A 20242-nucleotide genomic window follows, 5' to 3' on the forward strand; every position below is an offset into this window, starting at 1 on the left:
GTTGCAACTAAACTTCAAACAAGGTGTGTGCACTTAACTGCAATTGGTGTTTTATTTTTAAAGTGCTATGGCAACATTTAGCATCCGTCGTGTACAGTTTCTATAACCAAGCATGCAGAATAAAGGGTTAAATGTGTTTGAATCTATTGGGGAGGGGGAAGTAAGTATCTGATTTATGGAGCATATTGCTTGTTTAAAAATAATAAATTCCCCTATTATTTTTTACAACATGGAAGAAGGGAGGGTGTCACCCCTCTCTCTCTGTCCCACATTGCTGACACAAGGTTATTTGGAACAGAAACTGGGGGTGGGGGGCAGGGCAGAGGTGACTTTTGCAAATTCTCTTCCTCACACCACCCTCCCTGTGTTCCTCCAAAGCTCTCCCCCTCCTCCCTGTGGTGTTACAAAAAGAAGGGGAAGTCAGTGGAAATCATCTCCCTCCACCCTTCTGTTCATGGAAGTCTGTGCTAGATTATTCCATGTGTAGAGGAACACAACTGAGTATAAGCCAATAAATTTTAAAAGGAATCGGACATCATTCCTGAACAATAAGATAATTTGCTTCTTTATAGAACACTGTGGATGATTACCAATCCCACAGTTAAAAAGATGAGAATACATGGTGTGGTCATAGTGATGGTTTTGTCAAATAAAATAGCTTGCGATTGTATCCAGCTCCTGAAACGAGCTGTACGTATATAGACTCCTGGAAATGTTGGTCGGCCACAGCCAAGGCCAAAGCTTGTGACTCCTATCAGGTAATATTTGGTGGCATCTGGGAAATAGCACATAAGTGGTCCACCACTGTCTCCCTGGAACATGAAAAATAAAAATGAGGATATGAGTGTTTCTTTTGTTATTGTTAAGCTTTAGGCTGCAGAAAATTGTGGCCCAATCGGTGTTACGTCTCATGAACTGTCAAAAGTGGTGCAAATGATCCAACTGAAAATAAATATTCTGACTTTTTCACCACCACCGAGCCTTAATTTTAGACAGCATTCGAAACTCATTTTTCTAAGTGTGTTTTGCGACAAGGAATTTCATTAGTGCAAGTAGTTTCTGAGCTCTAAGCGCAGTACTGTGCCTAAGATTTCAGATTAAAACTGCCGCCAAATCCAACCCTTTTGGACATCAGTCCTACAAGAAATATGCATACTAATAAAACAGGTATTAGAAGCCACTCCAAGACAACAACGCACACTCACACTACAAAGAACTCATAAGCCACTTGCTCTCAGCAGAGTCATAACTAGACACTGGCGGGACCTGTCAGGAGTAAACATGGACCACTGGTACCAAACTATATTGGAAAACAGCCCTACTATAAAAGCTAAGCAGCAAACTGAAACTAATAGGGGCAAACAAGAGAGGATGGCTTTGCCCCACTCCCTTTATTACATATGTAACCAACACACACACCCCTCACACACAAACAAAACTCACTGCAATCAACTAAATGCAACTAACCATGCCCTGGGCTCTCAAACCTCTCACACCGTCAACAAAAACAAACACATAATCAAAAAACCTATCCTTGTAACACTGGCACAAACACACTGCACATACACTAAGCAAAAGAATGAAAAATCACTACCTCCCTTCTTTCTGACACCAAAAGTGAGAAAGGACTCTGAATTGAAAACAGATGTATGCACCCTTGCTAAGTATGAAAATTCTTTAATAAAAAAACTAGTAAGAGTATGAAATTAAGGTATTGCTTGGCGTTTACAGTGTCACCCTTAATGTCTTATTTTATCACATGAAGTACCATATACCAATTTCTATGCTTTGATTGCATTCTGCGTATTCCTTATGAGGTTTTATATAATCATGAAACAGACAGAGGAATAGAATTCTAACTCAGAATTCAAGGAATGTCTTGGGTTTCCTAACTGCTTTAGTGTTACTGCTATTTATTAAGGGACAAAACAATAACTTGACCTAACACCCACAGTATACAGTGATACGTCATGTCTTAAAATGATATACACATCCTGACATCTTTACCTGACAAGTGTCAACACCTCCACTTTCAGAGCCAGCACAAAGCATGTCTTCTTTTTTGAGTGCCCCTCCATACCAGTCATTCCTATTGCAGAGCTGCATTGGAATAATGTCTACTTCAGCTTCTTGTAATACACGTCTTTTCCCACCTGTAAGGAAAACAAGACAAAGCTGGAAGTATGCTTATTTTTGTTTAATATTGCCTGATATGCACAGCAATACACAAAAGGGCTTTATATATTGGCAACTCTTGGGCCAGTAGTTTTCCTAAATCTAGTGCACTGGGCACTAGATTTTCTAAATCTCCTGTGCAGAACTAAGATAATCTACAATTGTTGCCAAAATGAAGCTTAAGAACCCTTCCAGCACCTTGAGGTTGTAACGAATACTGTTCAGCAGCTAACACAGACCCCCCCCCCGGTGCATACGAAGCTTTGAATATACTATCCTTAATCCTTGAGTGTGCCCTATTCTCCTTTCATCTTTCCAGCAGCACAATCTTCAAAGTGGGTAGTCAGTGTGACTGGAGGAATATTACCATCACCAGAACTAATCCCAGCACTGCATTAAGTTGTCAGTCAGGATCCTCCCAGTTTGCTCATTCTATTTACATGATAAGTAAAGTTGAACTTTACATCGTTATTGCAGACAGACAAAAGCGGACTTGTGGGACTGTTTGCTACAAACAGGTCACAGGGAAAGGAAGAGCTATTTCACACATTGCAGTGGTTAAGATTGTACAGTGGTACCTCGGGTTAAGTACTTAATTCGTTCCGGAGGTCCGTTCTTAACCTGAAGCACCACTTTAGCTAATGGGGCCTCCTGCTGCCGCCGCGCCGCCAGAGCACGATTTCTGTTCTTATCCTGAAGCAAAGTTCTTAACCTGAAGCACTATTTCTGGGCTAGTGGAGTCTGTAACCTGAAGCGTATGTAACCCAAGGTACCTATGAAGTTTTAGTATATGTTTAAACATAATGTATGAATGTGACAAATTGTTGTATCACCCAGGTATGCCAAGCAGAGAACTGTGACTCCTAGCTTGCCATTCTCTAGCACATCCTCTAAGCAATGTTCGAAATAGCCCCAAATGCACTTACAGCAAAGAAACTTACCTGAAATCACTAAACTTACTTGACTACAACTAGAAGTGGTTATTCTGAAGTAGGTTTACTCTTCCCACCAGCTTTGAAGGTAAGACTATGCAAATAATTTCCTGGTTTATAAGGTGATAAGGCTTTTACAGCATTGTGAACGATTTTGTTGTACTGACAACTGGCTGCAACATTCATCCAGCAGCTCAGTGGTAGCGCCTGCACAAGATCCTATGTTCAATTCCTGGCACCTCTAGGCAAAGGCAGGTGATTCAAGAAAGATCTTTGCCAGGCACCCGGCAAAGTTTTTGCCAGTCAGAGAAGGCAATAATGGACATGGGAAACAAATAGTTTGACCTAGCGCAAGGCAATTTTCTATGTTTCTATTTGTGGCACATTTGCTGAGCAAGTGGGGTTGTTCGTTTTGTTCCACTACCAGAAAAAGTTTCAAGGACATTTTGCCAAGGTTCGTAAAGGCATATTATCTGCCTAGTGCATGAAGCACAACTTTGCTAAGATATCTCTCCATTTGGGACATCTCTTCTGTTGTTCAGTGCTTTAAACTGAAAATATCAGTTCAGTACGTGGGAGATCTAACAAGCAGTGCTTTGTACAATTGTTCACAGAAAAGTACCTCACTAGGGGTGCCGTTGTTTTCAGTCTCATGGCTGGATAGCATCCATCCAAAATTCTTACTAAAGAAGGTAGGAACACTGGACTTGCTGTGAATGTTTATTCTCTTCACTGGATAGAGATACATATACTGTACACCCAAAAGTTGTCTTGCTGTTGTAGTGAAGTGGCAGCAGTATCTTTGACTCCCAGAAGTAGCAATTCATTATCAACAGAGTCTGGGGATAACCTTCCATCTTCTGCGTATGTTTTCGGCAGAGGAGGGCAATATTCCCACTTCAATGGGTTTTTGGATTGTAAATCTTGTTTTTATTTAGCTCCATTACCTCCTAAAGCTATGTAAGGACCTCTCACTGAAGGGGCCAAGAATTTGCATAGCTCTACCTTCAAAGCAAACTTTTCCTAGATCACTTCCATCCACTGCAAATAACATGCAGGCTAAATCCAAGTTTATTTTCTCACTGCTGGCAACAACAACAAAAGAAAAGTATAGACTTACCTCTCTCCAGCGTTTTCCCCCAACCACTTATATAACATGAAGTCTCATTGGTCATAAGAAGCGGAGCCTCAGGTAAGCAGATGGGCTGAATATAATCATTGAATCTGATAGAGTCCATTAATTTAAACAAGGCAATATCATTTTCAAAGGTTTTCTCCTGGAAATCGGAGTGCATAATGATAGCCCTGATCCGGCTCTTCACAGTATAAGGCTGGTACCTATAAAGATGATGCAGTCCCAACACAGCCTTCCAAAACTCGGGGAACCTAGAATAAAATCCTTTGTGAAGTCAATTATCACTATAAAATTGCAACTTTACAGACTGAGACTTGAGAGTTGTCTCTTCCTTCACATCCCCTGCAAAACCATTAAGCATGCAACCAGACTCTGATCAGACGATGAGAGAATGGCTGAGATTGCTCCAAATGATAACATAAATATAACAAGTAACAAATATATTATGTCCAGATAAGAGTAATACTTCTTAAAACAAATTCGTAACGTGTGCAACAGCAATAATTCAATTAAATTCAAGAATTGTCCTCAAGCAAACTTGGAATCTTACAATGATACAGTACAATAGAATCATGGAGTTGGAAGAGACCCTGAAGATCTAGTCCAAACCTCTGCAATGCAGGGATATGCAGCCGTCCCTTACGGGGATCAAACCCGCAACCTTTGTGTTATCAGCACCATGTTCTAACCAACTGAACTATCCGGCTGACAAAATTACTGTGCTTAATAATGAGTGCAAATACTTTTCCTATCTGAGCCATTCAGCAGAAGGCTGCTTTTCACATGCCAATTACTGCCTATGCAAATTCTACTCAGAATCATCAATAGCTGTTCTTTTTGGAAATTAAAATAATCACAGCAACTCGGAAGGTAAGGTTCATAGCCAAAGAATGGCATAAATAAGTGTGTGTTCCCAAAGCAGCTTCTTGAGCAGCAGCTGTCCAAGCCTAAACTGCTGACCTCTTGAAAGTGAGAGAAGCTATGCAAGTGGCTTGTGAATCCATATGGGTATGGCTATTCCAAGCTGCTTACTAGAAACCATGGCCAATATTATTAGAATAGTTTCCATTGGCATGAATGGGAGGTTTTTAAAATCCATGTAAATAGCAGGCATGGTGGCACTCAATCCAGATTTGGACTGCAGCAGGGGCAGTGGGTTAGAGTGCCAACTTTACCATCACTACACCTATTATTTACTTTAAAATCATTATTAATGTACTTGAATGCAACTCTTGCTGATGGTAACAAGACAATTATGCGTATTTTGTGCTATAGTACTATAGCCCTCTTCAGGTATTCCAAAAGTGGCTAAAGTAAGCATAGGAGAAGGGGAGAGCCTGCTAGCTGTCTGTCCCCAGCCCCAAAATAAACCTACCACCCTCTATGAGTTCCAGGGCAACTGTCAGAGGAAGCGTCTTATACTTGTGTGATAAATGCTAATGCACTCTTCCCCTTCCCAAGCTTACTTCAGTCAAATTATGAATGCTTGAAGAGGACAAAACAATGTGAGCAAAATAAAAAACGTGAGTGCAATGTTAAGAGCAATGAGAACCAGTGTAGTTCACTGAATAAAAAAGATTATCAGGAAAATGTGGAATCATCCTCTTTTCTGCTATATACTCTTTATACAGCCAGGGCAAGTTATTTTGTTTTAGACTAAGCTGACTATTCAGAATTGTTATAAGGGTGAGCATGATCAATATTGCAAAGCAGAATTTAAAAGGACAAATAATAAAGCATCATCATGAACAGGTTGGTATTTTTTCCCAGGCAAACTGCAGCAGATGCAACAAACGCATGCCATAACTTTCTAAGCAGTACCTTTGCAGTCTAGTCTGACAAACCAGTTCAGGGAGACAAGATGGATTCACAAATAATGTACAAATATTTAATTGTCTTACAGATTTTTTCAAGTTCAGCCAATGTATTTGCATATTTTTCTTTCACCTAAAATTGATAGGAAAACTTTCAGAATCAAAGGATACATACGTCCACTCTTTAATGCAGTGTGCTGCTGTCAGCACTGAGTTGTGGTTAATTAAAGATCCACCACACATATGCTGATATCCTATGCCAAAGTGGAAAACTTGAAGACTGACTTGCCAAGGCCATGCTCCAAGTTGAGCATCATGTCCACCTACAATCCGAGACCCTGCTGGTATCTCATCCACAATAGGCCTTGTTCCACAAGCTAGAAACAAAACACAGTTAAACTAGTGAAAAGTCATGCTTGTTAAGTGCCTCATTAAATGCGGCATTCAGATAAAATGTGGCAAAGGAGCAATATTCCTTCTGGTGAAGAACTCAGATAAGCATGCAAAGACTGTTCTAAACTTTACTTAATTTTATTCAGAAAAAAGAAGTCAAACGATATTTTTAGGAGATAAAGAGTGAAATTCAAAGTAAGATTAAACAGATAGCATAACTTAATGAAGACTGTGTTGCACTTTTCCATGCCCCCCCCCGAAACGTAATTATTTTTAAATTATTTTTAAAGGAATTGAAAAAGGATATGAAGTGCATTATCCTGCAGTGTTAGAGGACTTAATTTCTAACATTAAGAGAAAAAGAGCAATAAGGTCTTTAAAAGAGAAATGGTTTGTGTATGTTTACTGCATGAGACACATTTGGTAAACAAGCATCAGAAATACATGAATAAGCAAGTAGATCATGTTTTGTTTTCATTATTTGATATTAAAGTAAAAGGATGTTATTTTCATTGCTAACAATATGCCATTTGAGGCAATTCAGTGTTAAAGAGATTAGGAAGGTAAAACTGAACTGTAATGCTAAAAGGAATGAGACTGGGAGAAAAATGGGCATTAATTGCCACCCCAACTTTCGAGCTGTGCAGGATTCCCTCTCTTTACCCAGGGTTCGGTTTCCTTGGAATGAGGGATACAGGAGCCTGTGTGGTGTTTTGAGGGCGGGGCTTTTTTTCTCAGCTGGAACTCCCTGGAACTCAGTTCAGGCACCATATACATATACAGTGGTGCCCCACAAGACGAATGCCTCGCAAGACGGAAAACTCGCTAGACGAAAGAGTTTTCCGTTTTGGAGGTGCTTCGCAAAACAAATTTCCTATGGGCTTGCTTCGCAAGACGAAAATGTCTTGCGAGTTCCTGCGGTTCCCCCCCTTCCCCCCCCTTTCTAAGCCGCTTATCCGCTAAGCCGCTAAAAGCACTAATCCGCTAAGCCGTCAATGGGCTTGCTTCGCAAGACGAAAAAACCGCTAGATGAAGAGAGTCGCGGAACGGATTCTTTTCGTCTTGTGAGGCACCACTGTACAGTCATACCTCGGGTTGAATATGCTTCATGTTGAACGTGTTCGAGTTGTGCTCCAGGGCAACCCGGAAGTAACGGAGCGTGTTACTTCCTGGTTTCGCTGCTCGCACATACGCTCAAAATACCATCCCGCGCATGCGCAGAAATGGCGAAAAGCGACGCGCGCGCAGACATGCCGTCACTAGTTACCGTTTGCTTCTGGATGCGAACGGGGCTCCGGAACAGAGCTTAATGAAGCTTAAGTACTTAATTCGTTCCGGAGGTCCGTTCTTAACCTGAAACTGTTCTTAACCTGAAGCACCACTTTAGCTAATGGGGCCTCCTGCTGCTGCCGTAGCACGTTTTTTGTTCTCATCCTGAAGCAAAGTTCTTAACTTGAAACACTATTTCTGGGTTAGCAGAGTCTGTAACCTGAAGCGTATGTAACTTGAAGCGTACGTAACCCGAGGTACCACTGTATTTAACCTGGGCCCAAGATGGAGGGGCTCACAAGCATTAACACCCCAGAAGGGTTTTCTTCTCCCGTAGCCCCAGCCTTGGGTTCAAGCTGGAACCAGGCGGGGCTCTCCCTCTTCTGCCTGCTTCTAGCCCAGCTCACAATCCACTCTCTCCCACTGTCCTCCTCACTCCAGGCCACTGGCCTGACCCACCCGCTGGCCTGGCTACTTCAACAACGGAACCCTCCCCGCTAGATTTAACCCCCCCCCAAAAAAAAACAACAACACCCATGCAATCTCGTTCGCAGATACCAGCCGTGGGCCCCGTGGCTTTTCGACTCCGCCAACTACGCCCAGCGCCGTTTGCCAGCGGAGGGGAGGAAGGGCCAGGGGCTTCGCTGCTCTGCCCTCCGCCCGAGCGAACCCTCACGGCAGACGCACACGGCCCAGCAACGTGGGCGGCGTCCCCGCTAGGGCGCGCGCGCCGCTTTCAAATATAGCGTAGAAGTCGCCTTCTGCGGACGTGGCCCGGTGGCTGCCGGGACTCGTAGTTCGGAGAGCTTTCTGCTTGCCCTCCCGCCTCCCACCCGGACGAGGACGTCTCGCGCAAGCGCAGTAGTAAGAGCGGCCTCTGCCGGCCTTCGGGACGCCCTGGTGTGAGGGGAACCTTGCCCGAGGCCGGCTTCCTCGACGCCAAAGCCGGGCAGCCGGGCCCACCTTTCGTAGGGATGACAGAGGGCTGGACCCCCGGCGGAGCCTCGCACAGCAGCACTAGCGCCGCCACCAAGGAAGCGGCTGAGGGGCGAGAGAGGAGCCGCCACCGCATCGTCAAGGAAAACGGCGGGCGGCTCTTTCCCCGCCCCCTGACGTCACATAAACGGCACATGATTGGCAGGAAGCGGCCGCGCTCGAGGCTTCTCAATCACATTTCACCGCGTTTTCATTCCCCACTTCCCTTTGCCATCATTTTCCCTTTATCGTTTTATGAAATCGTGCTTCCCTGCGCATTTTCTCTTTGGTGTATGCGAATTTCTCCCCAGTAAATGTAGGAAGACGCTTGGAAAATAGGGAGAGGTGTGCAATGGGAAGCACTTGCAAGGAAGGGGGCTAGAGATGGGGAACCTCCAGTGGCGTAGCGTGGGGGGTGCAGGGGGGGCCGGCCGCACCGGGCGCAACATCTGGGGTTAGGGCAAATCCACGGGTTAGGGGGCGCAAATCCACGGGTTAGGGGGCGCAAATTACTTGCCTTGCCCCGGGTGCTGACAACCCACGCTACGCCACTGGGAACCTCTACTCAGATTCTAATTTACTGAGCCCTACACGCCAAAGATAGGGAACCTCTACTCAAGAGTCTGATCTGTCTGCCCAATCGCAATGTTCCATCCCATAATTCATATGTGTTCACTTCGCTCCACCAACCTCCTTCAGTCATCCCTCTTATTCCATGGCTCGCTCCAAAGTGAAATGAAATGGTGAGGACTCTAGCCATTGGGAGGAGGTGGAGGGAAAGAAAATGAAGAAACCCCAGCTCAGCCACTCAGTGTGTGTATTTGGCTTTGGCCCCATCCTGTCTGCAGTTCCCCAAAGGCTACCTCTAAAAATGAAGCCCCACCTCCTGCTGAAAAATGGTCCCCACCATGCTATTTGCAAACAAAATTGTCACGTAAGATTTCACAGATCACTAATTGTACTAATGGTAAACATCAACTTCTTTGCTTTATCAAAATAATAATAATCCTTATACAAATTATATATTTTTAAATGCACTAATAACAGTGCAATCCTACATCTAGTCAGAACTGATTCCCACTGAATTCAGTGAAGCTTACTGTCAACTAAATAGGTACTAAATTGCCTTATGACTATTTCTTTTCAGATTAAGAACAAATATTTTCAGTTAGGGTTGATTGAATTTAAATAACAAACCAACAGCTGACTAATGGGTTGGTATTGTTAAATATATTAAAATCAGTTGTGGGGTTTTTGAGGAACTTTACCTTTTATAGAACAAGGTGAACGATTACCCACTTCACAGTCAAAAAGATCAAGACACACTTAATGTTCACAGTGCTGGTTTTACCACGTAGATGTGAAACTATCCAGTCTGAAAAATGACTTGTACCAAGATAGATTCCTGGATACTTTTGCTGGCCACAGCTAACGCTTGAGATGGTGATTCCTATCAAATAATATTTGGAAACATTTGGGAAATAGCACATCAAAGGTCCACCACTGTCCCCCTGGAACATGAAAAATATAAAATGAAAATTTTAGTGTTGCTTATTGTATTTTAAAGTTTTAGTATGCAGAGGGACTGTAAACTAATCAGTCTGAACAGTGCATTTCATGTCAAAAGAAAACAATGCTTTTCTAGGAAACACAGATAAATCTTGAAATCTTTGATTGGGTAATCTCACTTTAGCTGGGTTATAGTACCTGCAGGTAAGTTGCTTACAAAACCTTATCATGTGTTCTGAAAAGTCCAGCTACATGGTCAATAAACTTAAGACTTAAAATCAAGCGAAAATCCTAAGAATACAATATGTTCTAACAATTCTTAGCTCTCATAACATGGTGGTGGTGATGGTGATGCGCAGATTATGTGAAAGACAAACACACCCCTTTTTGCTTTCACGTTGCTTTTTTGTTTGGAAGCAAAGTGGTACAAGTGTTCAAATTAGAAAAAAAAAATATGGCTCCTCTAATCTTACCCTTTCACCACTCAGCTAAAGAAGGTCTGCAACTTATGTGGGGGTTACATTCCAGGGATCACGCTTAAAGCCAAAATTGCGTACGGTCAAAACCTGCTGGGTTCATTAGCAGGTGGGGCGGCCAAAATCATTTTCCCTGGAACCCCATCCCCTTTTTATTTTTTGCCACATACATAAAACTGAATGTGCACAAGTTGTGAGCTTACTATAATTATATTTGATGAAAAATTGGTATTAATGGTAACACGTTTTCAACCACAACTGGAATCAGTTTCTTTCCATATCTATAGTACAAAAAAGTAGTTGCCCTTTCCCCCTTCACGTCCCCTCTCCTCCCCACCCTTTTTAAGTCTATGAATCTGCAGACAAGAACTTGTGTGTGTTCTAAATTTTTACAGTGCTGAGAGCACGTTCACAAACAATATTATCTCACTTGAATTTTACATGGATGTCTCTATTGTCTATTTTATCACACAATGTAATCTTAATTTTTATTTTGTAAATTTACTTAGTGCTACTTTGACATCCTACAATTTAATATAATTTGTCTAAGCAAGCCACATGACAGCATCTGTTGGCAACGTGGTTTACAGTGGAAATATCTCTGTTTTACCTGACAGGTGTTTTCGTGTCCGCTTGCAGAGTCAGCACAAATTACATCCCGTGATATTCCATGCCCCGAATACCAGGGATGTCTGGCACAGATGTACAGTGGTATAATGTCTACCTGAGATTCTTGTAATATATATTTCAAATCACCTGTAAAGAAAACACAAAGTATTACTGGAAGTATGTTTGTGTTCAACCTTCTGGGTCCACTACAAATGTAATAAGCCTGATGCAGAAGACCTTCATCCCCTTGTGCAGAATCTACATGTGTTATCAAACAAGGCTTAGAATCCCTTCTAACATTTTGGAGAAACAGAAAATTTTGTCAGCTAAAACATGAAACTGTAGATGTGATCTCATTTATCCTTGCGTGACTGTCATACTGTGTGACCTGTGGGGGTTATTATTTTTTATTTTGTTAACAGTACATGAGATTGGCAGGCTGCTGTATTTTTCTTTTTCTTTACTGTGGTACTTTCCTTTTATATCTTTCCAATGATGCAATCTTTAAGTGAGCAGCCTGTGTGCCTGGGGGTAAAGATGGTGCAATAAGTCGAGACCACATCATGCATATGGATAACAATTCATACATTAATACAGTGCAATTCTATGGTACCTTTGAGGATATTCTAGAGGCCGTAGGAAAGATTGGATATACTTCTCAGACATCAGAGAAAATAATCATTTGTAATGGTGCTTGTTTGTTCTCGAATAATAATAATAATAATAATTTATTATTTGTACCCCGCCCATCCGGCTGGGTCTCCCCAGCCACTCTGGGCGGCTTCCAACAGAGATGAAAATACACTAAAATGTCACATATTAAAAACTTCCCTGAACAGGGCTGCCTTCAGATGTCTTCTGAATGTCAGGTAGTTGTTTATCGCTTTGACATCTGATGGGAGGGCATTCCACAGGGCGGGCGCTACTACCGAGAAGGCCCTCTGCCTGGTTCCCTGTAACTTAGCCTCTCGCAGTGATACAAGCATAAGTCTGACCAAACTGCGGGAGGCAGTGGAAGACAGGAGTGCCTGGCATGCTCTGGTCCATGGGGTCACGAAGAGTCGGACACGACTAAACGACTAAACAACAACAACAAATGGTGCTAGGAAACAGGGCTACACCTCCAAAGTCATTAGCAACGGAATCATTCTTGCCCCTACTGAATCAGGAGTCCACAATTTCCCACTTTAACACATCCTGCCAGCTACTGATATAAGCAACAAACAGACAAGGGTCAACCACAGGAGGAGACTTCTAGCAGTATAATAAGGCTGAGATGTTTCATAAGGCAATACAGGACCAGGACAATTTTGGGCATCTGTTCCTAGGCACTCCACCCACCCCACCTGGATTTGGGATGAAAGATCATGTAAAAGTGTGCGTGTGAGGAGGTTAAGTTGTAAGCAAGTACAATTTGTGGTATAATTGCTGGCCGTGGGCTACATCTGTGGGGGACACCATTGCACCTGCAAGCACCCTCTGGCACCTGCAAAAGATACCTACTAACAAATGGACACAGTGAAAATCCAGATAGAAACCAGACTTCAAAGTTATCTGCTGGGCTGCAGGTATGCTGAGAATGCCTCCTTTCAAGACTAAGTTCCAAATGGATGCACTTCAGGGCAGAAAGAGTACAGGATGTGTACAGCGTGTACATGTGTACAGGATGTGTACATGTGTACAGGATGTGTACAGTGACAACACTGCAGAGACTGATGGTGGTTGAGTTTAGGTGGGGCCACAGAGTCCACATGTTCAATCCCTGCCCCCAGTTTTTAATTGTTTGGCTTTTTTAAGGATTTGGGGTTCCACCCACCCCCCCAAAAAAACATTGCCCAGTCAATAATGAGACTAGGAACAAAACTGAACTTCAATAAATTTATGTATCATCCTGACAGCCAGCAGCAAGCGAAACCAGGTTTTCCTCAGGTGATATAAACCTTAATGTATTGATATCAACAAAGCTTTCTGTGTTCACTAAAACAGTGTTTCCCAAACTTGGATCTCCAGCTGTTTTTGGACTACAACTCCTATCATCCCTAGGTATCAAGACCAGTGGTCAGGGATGATGGGAATTAAAGTCCGAAAATAGCTGGAGACCCAAGTTTGGGAAACATTGCACTAAACTAATATTAGATTATTCAGAAGGGACAGAAACAAAAGATTTACCTTTCTCCTCTTTTTCCCCCCATCCACTTATATAACATGGGTTCTTGTCTGTCACTAGAAGAGGAATGTCAGGTAAGCAGATGGGCTGAATATAGTCATCGTATTCGACAAACTTTATTAATTCAAATAAGGCAATGTCATTGTCATAGCTGTTCACTTTGAAATGAGAATGGACCACAATGTCTCTCACCCGGCGATTTATAGTATGAGAATGACGTTTATAAAGCTGATGCAAGCCAATCACAACTCTCCAGTACTCTGGGTTCCTAGGAGAAAAAAAACCCTTGTATGGTTAATACATAATTGCTGCTTAAGAGAATTTTAACTTTGAACAACACCATAAGAAAGTTCAAAACATGCAGTAATAATTCCACTTGAAATTATTGAAATTATTTTGGCAAACTATTCCATACAAATAGCAATGTTATAACTGGCTTTTCATTCAGCAGGGGATTGATTTTATGACTGCAATAAAGTGGTACCTCGGTTCTCAAACATCTCCGTTGACAAACCTTTCAGAACCCAAACACCGAAAACCCAGAAGTAAATGCTTCCGTTTTCAAACACGCCTTGGAAGTCAAACAGCTTCTGCTGCATGTTTTCCAATTCAATTTTCTTCTTTGAACTTGCAGCCAGCCCTTTGCACCTCAGTTATCAAATGTTTCAGAAGTCAAATGGTCTTACAGAACGGATTACGTTTGAGAACCGAGGTGCCATTGTAATTCCTCATGGAAACTATAATCAGAATCAGAGCAAGTTCTATGTGCTCAACAGGTAATTTAACCTTGTGTTTATTGAGCAGCAGTTGTCTCATGCTGCATGGTAAGTTTTTTGAAATTGAGTGAGTGAAGCTTCATAAACAGTTATTTGGTATGGGAAACTGCTGTTCAAAGTCCAGAATCACCCTTGAAACACAGTATAAGAACCTGGCAGGATGGGGTAAGTGCTGAGTGCCATGTATAAGCTAAGCTGCCTAGTAACCTCACATACTGGTGGTGAAGTTGTTGAATCACCATGTGTAGCTACACCTTCATAAGGTCCAGTGAAATCAATAAACGCCCCCCCCCCCCCGCATGGAAGTTCTTCAAGATGGTTGTATGAATCACCATTCAGAACTTGTGCATCTTTAAGTTCTAAATCTCACGCTTCAGATCCAGTGTAACCCGCCATCCTTATTCCTTTTGGAAAATGTAAGAAAGATTGAGTATTATTTAAGATAGTGTTGAACTGATGGCACTGGATCAATTACACAGGTCTTCATGAGATGACACATCACTTGGATAACATGGACAATTGAAGGTACCACACAACACCCCTGGCAGCAGAGTAAGTAACTTGTAAAGTATACAAAAATCTCAAATAGCGTAAAATACATTCTTATACAGTATGCAGTAATTCTAAAGCACTGGACCCATGATTTAAACATAGCTTACTCTGAGTGTTTTCGGAAACTGTATTCATAAATTGATATTATTTAAGATTTGTGAGAAGCCTACCAAAACAATGTGCACAGAATACTGAAATCAAGACAGGCTATAGCCAAGCAACCAAGAAAAAAAAAGAACCCACACATTTTCCCCATTATATCTAAAATGGACAAGATAAAATATAAAGATACATACACCCATTCTTTAATGCAGTGTGCTGCTGTCAATACTAAGTCGTTACTAATTAAAGATCCACAACATCTATGACGATACCCGCCTTGAAAAACACGGTAAATTTGAAGACTAACAAGCCATGGCCATGCCCCGAGCTGAGCCTCATGTTCACCTACTATCTGAGTCCCAGTTTTTTTCTCATCTATAAGAGGCCTTGTTCCACAACCTAAAAAAAACCACACAGTTATATTGGTGAGATGCAATGTATGTAAGTGTTCCATAAAATACAATCTGCATCCAACAAAATGCTTAGAGCCACTGCTTTAAACTGTTTGTTTCAGTACAGCAATTCCCTAAACAGGCCACCTGTTGGAGAGCTGAAGCAAACCCATTTTGACTCACCATCCCTTGTTATCAGAAGTGAATCCAAAATAATCTCACAGCTTCTTTGATTCTCAGAATAAAAGGACACATACTTGCAGGATGATATCCCAATGTTCAAAAGACAGCATAATCCATGTGCTTTGTTTATATAATACAATTTATTCAGTATTAGGGCAGTATTCATAGTCTTCCCTCCTTATGTTATCCACATAACAGCATTGTCATGCTCAGGGAGCTTGGTGGCTTAGGGGACAATCCAAACCAAGATCCACAGGGATGTGCAAATTAAAATCCAGTGGATCTCCAGGTCAGCTGGTCAATTCATGGAGGAGTTGGACTATATATCTTAAGTATAAGGAGTTAATGGTACTTGACTGACCAAGCTGAGTGAAGCTCCAAGTTCAACATAGGCTGTCCATTTTTAGGGCTGAACATGGAGCTTCACTCAGCTTGGTCAGTCCAATTCCATTAACTCCTTAAGATTACTCTCTTGGTGTCTATTTGAACTCAGGTCTCCCCAGCCATAAAGGTAAAGGGACCCCTGAACATTAGGTCAAGTCGCGGACAGCTCTGGGGTTGCGGCGCTCATCTCGCTTTACTGGCTGAGGGAGCTGGCATACAGCTTCCGTGTAGTGTGGCCAGCATGACTAAGCCGCTTCTGGCGAACCAGAGCAGCGCATGGAAACACCGTTTACCTTCCCGCCGGAGCGATACCTATTTATCTACTTGCACTCTGACGTGCTTTCGAACTGCTAGGTTGGCAGGAGCAGGGACCGAGCAACGGAAGCTCACCCCGTCGCGGGGATTCGAACCGCCCACCTTCTGATCGGCAAGCCCTAGGCTCTGTGGCTTAACCCACAGCGCCACCCGCATCCCCTCCCCAGCCACAGTTCAACGCTAACAGGCTACATCATACTGATTGGCATACACTTCATCCCCCCCCCTCACAAAAAATGCCTGCTATCAATGTAACGTCAAGATAAACCGGGTTATGATCACATGGTTAAGATCATCACACTGTCCTTGCACAAAAGCCCAGAGGCTGTGGAAGCCGCACCCTTGAAACAGCACCTCAAAGTGGGTGCTGCCGCTGACGTGCGCTTCTCTCCGAACTTGGGCAAATTAGGACAAATGCCGACACGTAACACGGCTTAATGGTGTCCTTTGCAAAAAGCGTGTCCGTGCAGAGACGCGCTTCAGAAACATCTTTCCGCTGCGACTTAAACCTTAACTACGGCAATTCCCCGTCCCTCTGCCTAGAAATGGACTCTCACAAGCAGCTCCACGTGCCTCAAACTCTATGCAAAACACCGCGTGCAAATCCGTCGCCCGCCGAATATCGCACACGTGACTCCCACGTGAAGGATCGCGCCTTCGCATCTGACACCCGAAACGCCACCTGCTTTGTACTGGAGTCTGCCGGGAGTCGTAGTTCAGAAAGGGTGACGCGTACTCCAACGCGCAGGCGCAGTTACTAGCTTCGGCCGTGACGGCGCCCGAGCGCTCAAATGTGAGGGAACCCGCCTGGCCCACAAAGGGTTTCGACGCCGGCGCCGCACTTCGCGGGAACGGGGGCTCACCGTGTGTAGGGACCCCGGAGGGTCGGGCTCCTGGCGGTGGTCCATACAGCAGCACGAGCAGAGCCAGTGAGAGCGCGGGGCGAAGCCTACGCCGCATCGTCCCTCGAGGGAGAAAAAAATGGCGGCCAACCCGCCGCCTTTCCCGCTCCTCGGCCGGAGCGACGCTGGGAGCGTCACGTGACGGGGCGCGCGGCGGCCTCACGCTCAAGCGTTTTCGGCAGGTTGTCTTTGTGGGAGACGGAAGCCTGCGCAGGGAAAAGGGGGCGCGGGACCCGGGCACCAGGGGAAGAACAAAGTATTTTAAATACCGACCCCAATCCTTCAGCAGTTCTTATAATAACTAGCTGGCAGGGTTCAGGTGCAGAACTTGCGTATTAACAGCGAGTTGGGGAAAGCTGGCTTTTGCAACATTCAGAGTACCGTATTTTTTGCACCATAACACTCACTTTTTTCCTCCTAAAAAGTAAGGGGAAATGGCTGTGCGTGTTATGGAGGGAATGCCTATGGGTGGCATGCCTACGGATTTTCCTCCTCTAAAAACTATGTGCGTGTTATGGTCGGGTGCGTGTTATAGAGCGAAAAATACGGTACCTATCAGGAGGAAAGGTGGTGTGCTTTGTAATAATATATATATATATATATATATATATATATATATATATATTTATTTATATATATATACACACACAAAGCACACCACCTTTAAATAGATAAATAGATAAATAAAACTGTCATCTTCATAACAAAATAAAAAATTCCTTCCAGTAGCACCTTAAAGACCAACTAAGTTAGTTCTAGGTATGAGCTTTCGTGTGCATGCACACTTCTTCAGCACACGAAAGCTCATACCTAGAACTAACTTAGTTGGTCTTTAAGGTGCTACTGGAAGGAATTTTTTTATTTTGTTTTGACTATGGCAGACCAACACGGCTACCTATCTGTAACTGTCATCTTCATGTCAGGCTAATGGCCCTTACGCATTTTCTTGATGGGTGTGGTTTTGCTGCTGCTGCTAATTAATTAAGTCTGTGAAATGTGGCGAAGTTCACCTGGCATCTACATTATACACCTTTAGGCGCCAGGCAAAAACATCTCTTTTTAACCAGGCCTTTGGTTGACCTGATCGAAATCCTATACACTTTTAAAATGTGGCTCTTTTGGGGGGGGGTGTTATTGGGTTATTGTTCTTATTTTGATTTTATATATTGTGATCTTTTATGTGAACCATCCTGAGACCTCGGTATAGTGCGGTATATAAATTCAATAAAAGAGAAATTATTTATACCCTGCCCATCTGGTTGGCTTTCCCCAGCCATTCTGGGCAGCTCCCAACAGAATATTAAAAGCACAAACACCAAACATTAAAAACTTCCCTAAACAGGGCTGCCTTCAGATGTCTTCTGAAAGTTAGTTTATTCCTTGACATCTGATGAGAGGGCATTCCACAGGGCGGGCACCACTACCAAGAAGGCCCTCTCCCTGGTTCCCTGTAACCTCACTTCTCGCAGTCAGGGAACCACTAGAAGGCCCTTGGAGCTGGACCTCAGGGAGCTTAAGGCAACAGGGATGGGAAGTACTGTTTTGGCTGCCTTATAGGAAACACTTAAACTGAGACAGATCATTGTTGGAGGTGCCTGGGATCGAAGCTGGCCCCTTTTGCAATGCAAAGCGAGGAGTCGGGCAACAAGAGACAGCATCACTAGTGATTTGATTTACAGTAATCACTTCCTGTTCCTCCTTTCCCAAGCAGCTGCCAGGCACAGTTCCTCCCCCATTTTATTTTTTATTTCATTTATGAATTAAGGAAACTGCCCAGCCGAAGCTCCTTCAGTACCAGTGGCATGCCCACCACATTGCAGAGGGCAATAGGAGGTGGGCTCACTATATGTAGGAACCACAGAGGGCTGAGCTTTGGGTGGAGCTTCACCCAGTGCTATATGCAATGCCAGTATGGAAGCAACTGCACAGCAAAAGCTTAATGGGATTGTCCCATCAAAGAAACAAATAGCTGAGTTGTCCCTTTGCTTTCTCTTCTGTTGGAGGGACATTGACCAGCACATGCCAGGGGACTGGGATGAGGATGGATGCATGCAAATTCTGGCATGTTTCTGGCTCAGACTTCTTTTCATAAAGCTACTTGATGAGTTGCCTATTACCCGTCTTACATTCTTTGGATGGGGCAGGAGGTCCACAATGGAGGAGGAGGGAAGATGGGCAGGAACTTTTTTTAGTTCTGTTGCAGCACATTGATCTAGTTGATATCATGTTGATGTGTAGCAGTATTGGAAAAATAAAAACAGCCGTGTGGACGGTCACAGATTATTATGGTCATCAGTATCTTTTAAAATAATTATTTAACAAGAGAACATATTTTCTTGCAACGGAGGAGGGAATCCTTGGATAGTTTGTCCCTTCCACTCACTCCACTAGGCAGGACAATACAATTATTTTTGCTTGGCCATGTTCTCCTGTTTCTAGAGGTTTGCTGTTACGTCTTTGGCATGTTCCGCTTGGTTGCTCTTGAACATGAGGTCTAATTTGTGTAGTGCTGCCTAGTACAAGGGACAGACCATCCATCCCTGGCAGAAACATGGCAAGTCCAATGTTACATCTACCATTCTGTCACCGAAATTAAATCTACTGGGCCCTGCACATAGGTAACAATCCACACAACTGCTTAGTTCAATGATTTGTGTATATTTTTAAAACAAATGGGTGACTGTTCCTCTCTTTTTTCAAGTAATAAGGAATCCAAATTCAATATATGGAGAGTTCTGAAGTTTTAAAGTGATACAGGCCTTTGTTCAACCTTAAAAAATACTAGCTTACCAAACTTTTTTCAGTACAAAGCACTGCACTTTTACTCAGAAGTTCACCTTTAGTGTAAAGTCTAACACCTAGTCATTTATGAATTAAGGAAACTGCCCAGCCGAAGCAGACTAACAGACTAAATACTAACAGACTGCACCCAACAACAGATGCTGGTGTTTCGTTTTTAAAAGATTAACACAAAGCTGCTTAGAAGAAATATGGTGTGATTACATTGCAATAAACAAATCGGCAGAGGGAGCAATGATTAAGATAAAACTGTCCAATACTTTAGGCCCTACTTCTTCAAAACACTGTGGATTTACTTTAAGAATGCAACACAATTAATTTTGTTTGCAGGATAGATCCTTGAAAATGTGGTGCTTATATTTAACAGTTCTTCATTTGAGTGA

General features: G+C 43.1%; 1 protein-coding gene across 2 annotated transcripts; it reads right to left on the bottom strand.

Moving 5' to 3' along the window:
- Positions 1 to 538: 538 nt before the first annotated feature.
- Positions 539 to 17436, bottom strand: LOC309335012 (transmembrane protease serine 12-like). Of its 2 annotated transcripts, XM_081849889.1 has the most exons (6): positions 17022 to 17436; positions 15079 to 15283; positions 13457 to 13722; positions 11289 to 11434; positions 9962 to 10204; positions 6308 to 6433 (listed from the first exon to the last, which is right to left on the bottom strand). In XM_081849889.1, the coding sequence occupies exons 1-5, from the start codon at positions 17116 to 17118 to the stop codon at positions 9965 to 9967; spliced, it is 954 nt and encodes a 317-aa protein (XP_081706015.1). In that variant the 5' UTR covers positions 17119 to 17436; the 3' UTR covers positions 6308 to 6433; positions 9962 to 9964. The 2 variants fall into 2 exon arrangements, with proteins under 2 accessions (XP_081706014.1, XP_081706015.1); XM_081849888.1 differs by lacking the exons at positions 9962 to 10204; positions 11289 to 11434; positions 13457 to 13722; positions 15079 to 15283; positions 17022 to 17436 and adding exons at positions 539 to 812; positions 2008 to 2153; positions 4228 to 4493; positions 8682 to 8845 and having other exon boundaries at positions 6232 to 6433.
- Positions 17437 to 20242: the final 2806 nt, after the last annotated feature.

This window comes from Podarcis erhardii (genome assembly GCF_964252035.2).
Source record: "Podarcis erhardii genome assembly, chromosome: 2".
In the NCBI taxonomy this organism is placed as follows: domain Eukaryota; kingdom Metazoa; phylum Chordata; class Lepidosauria; order Squamata; family Lacertidae; genus Podarcis; species Podarcis erhardii.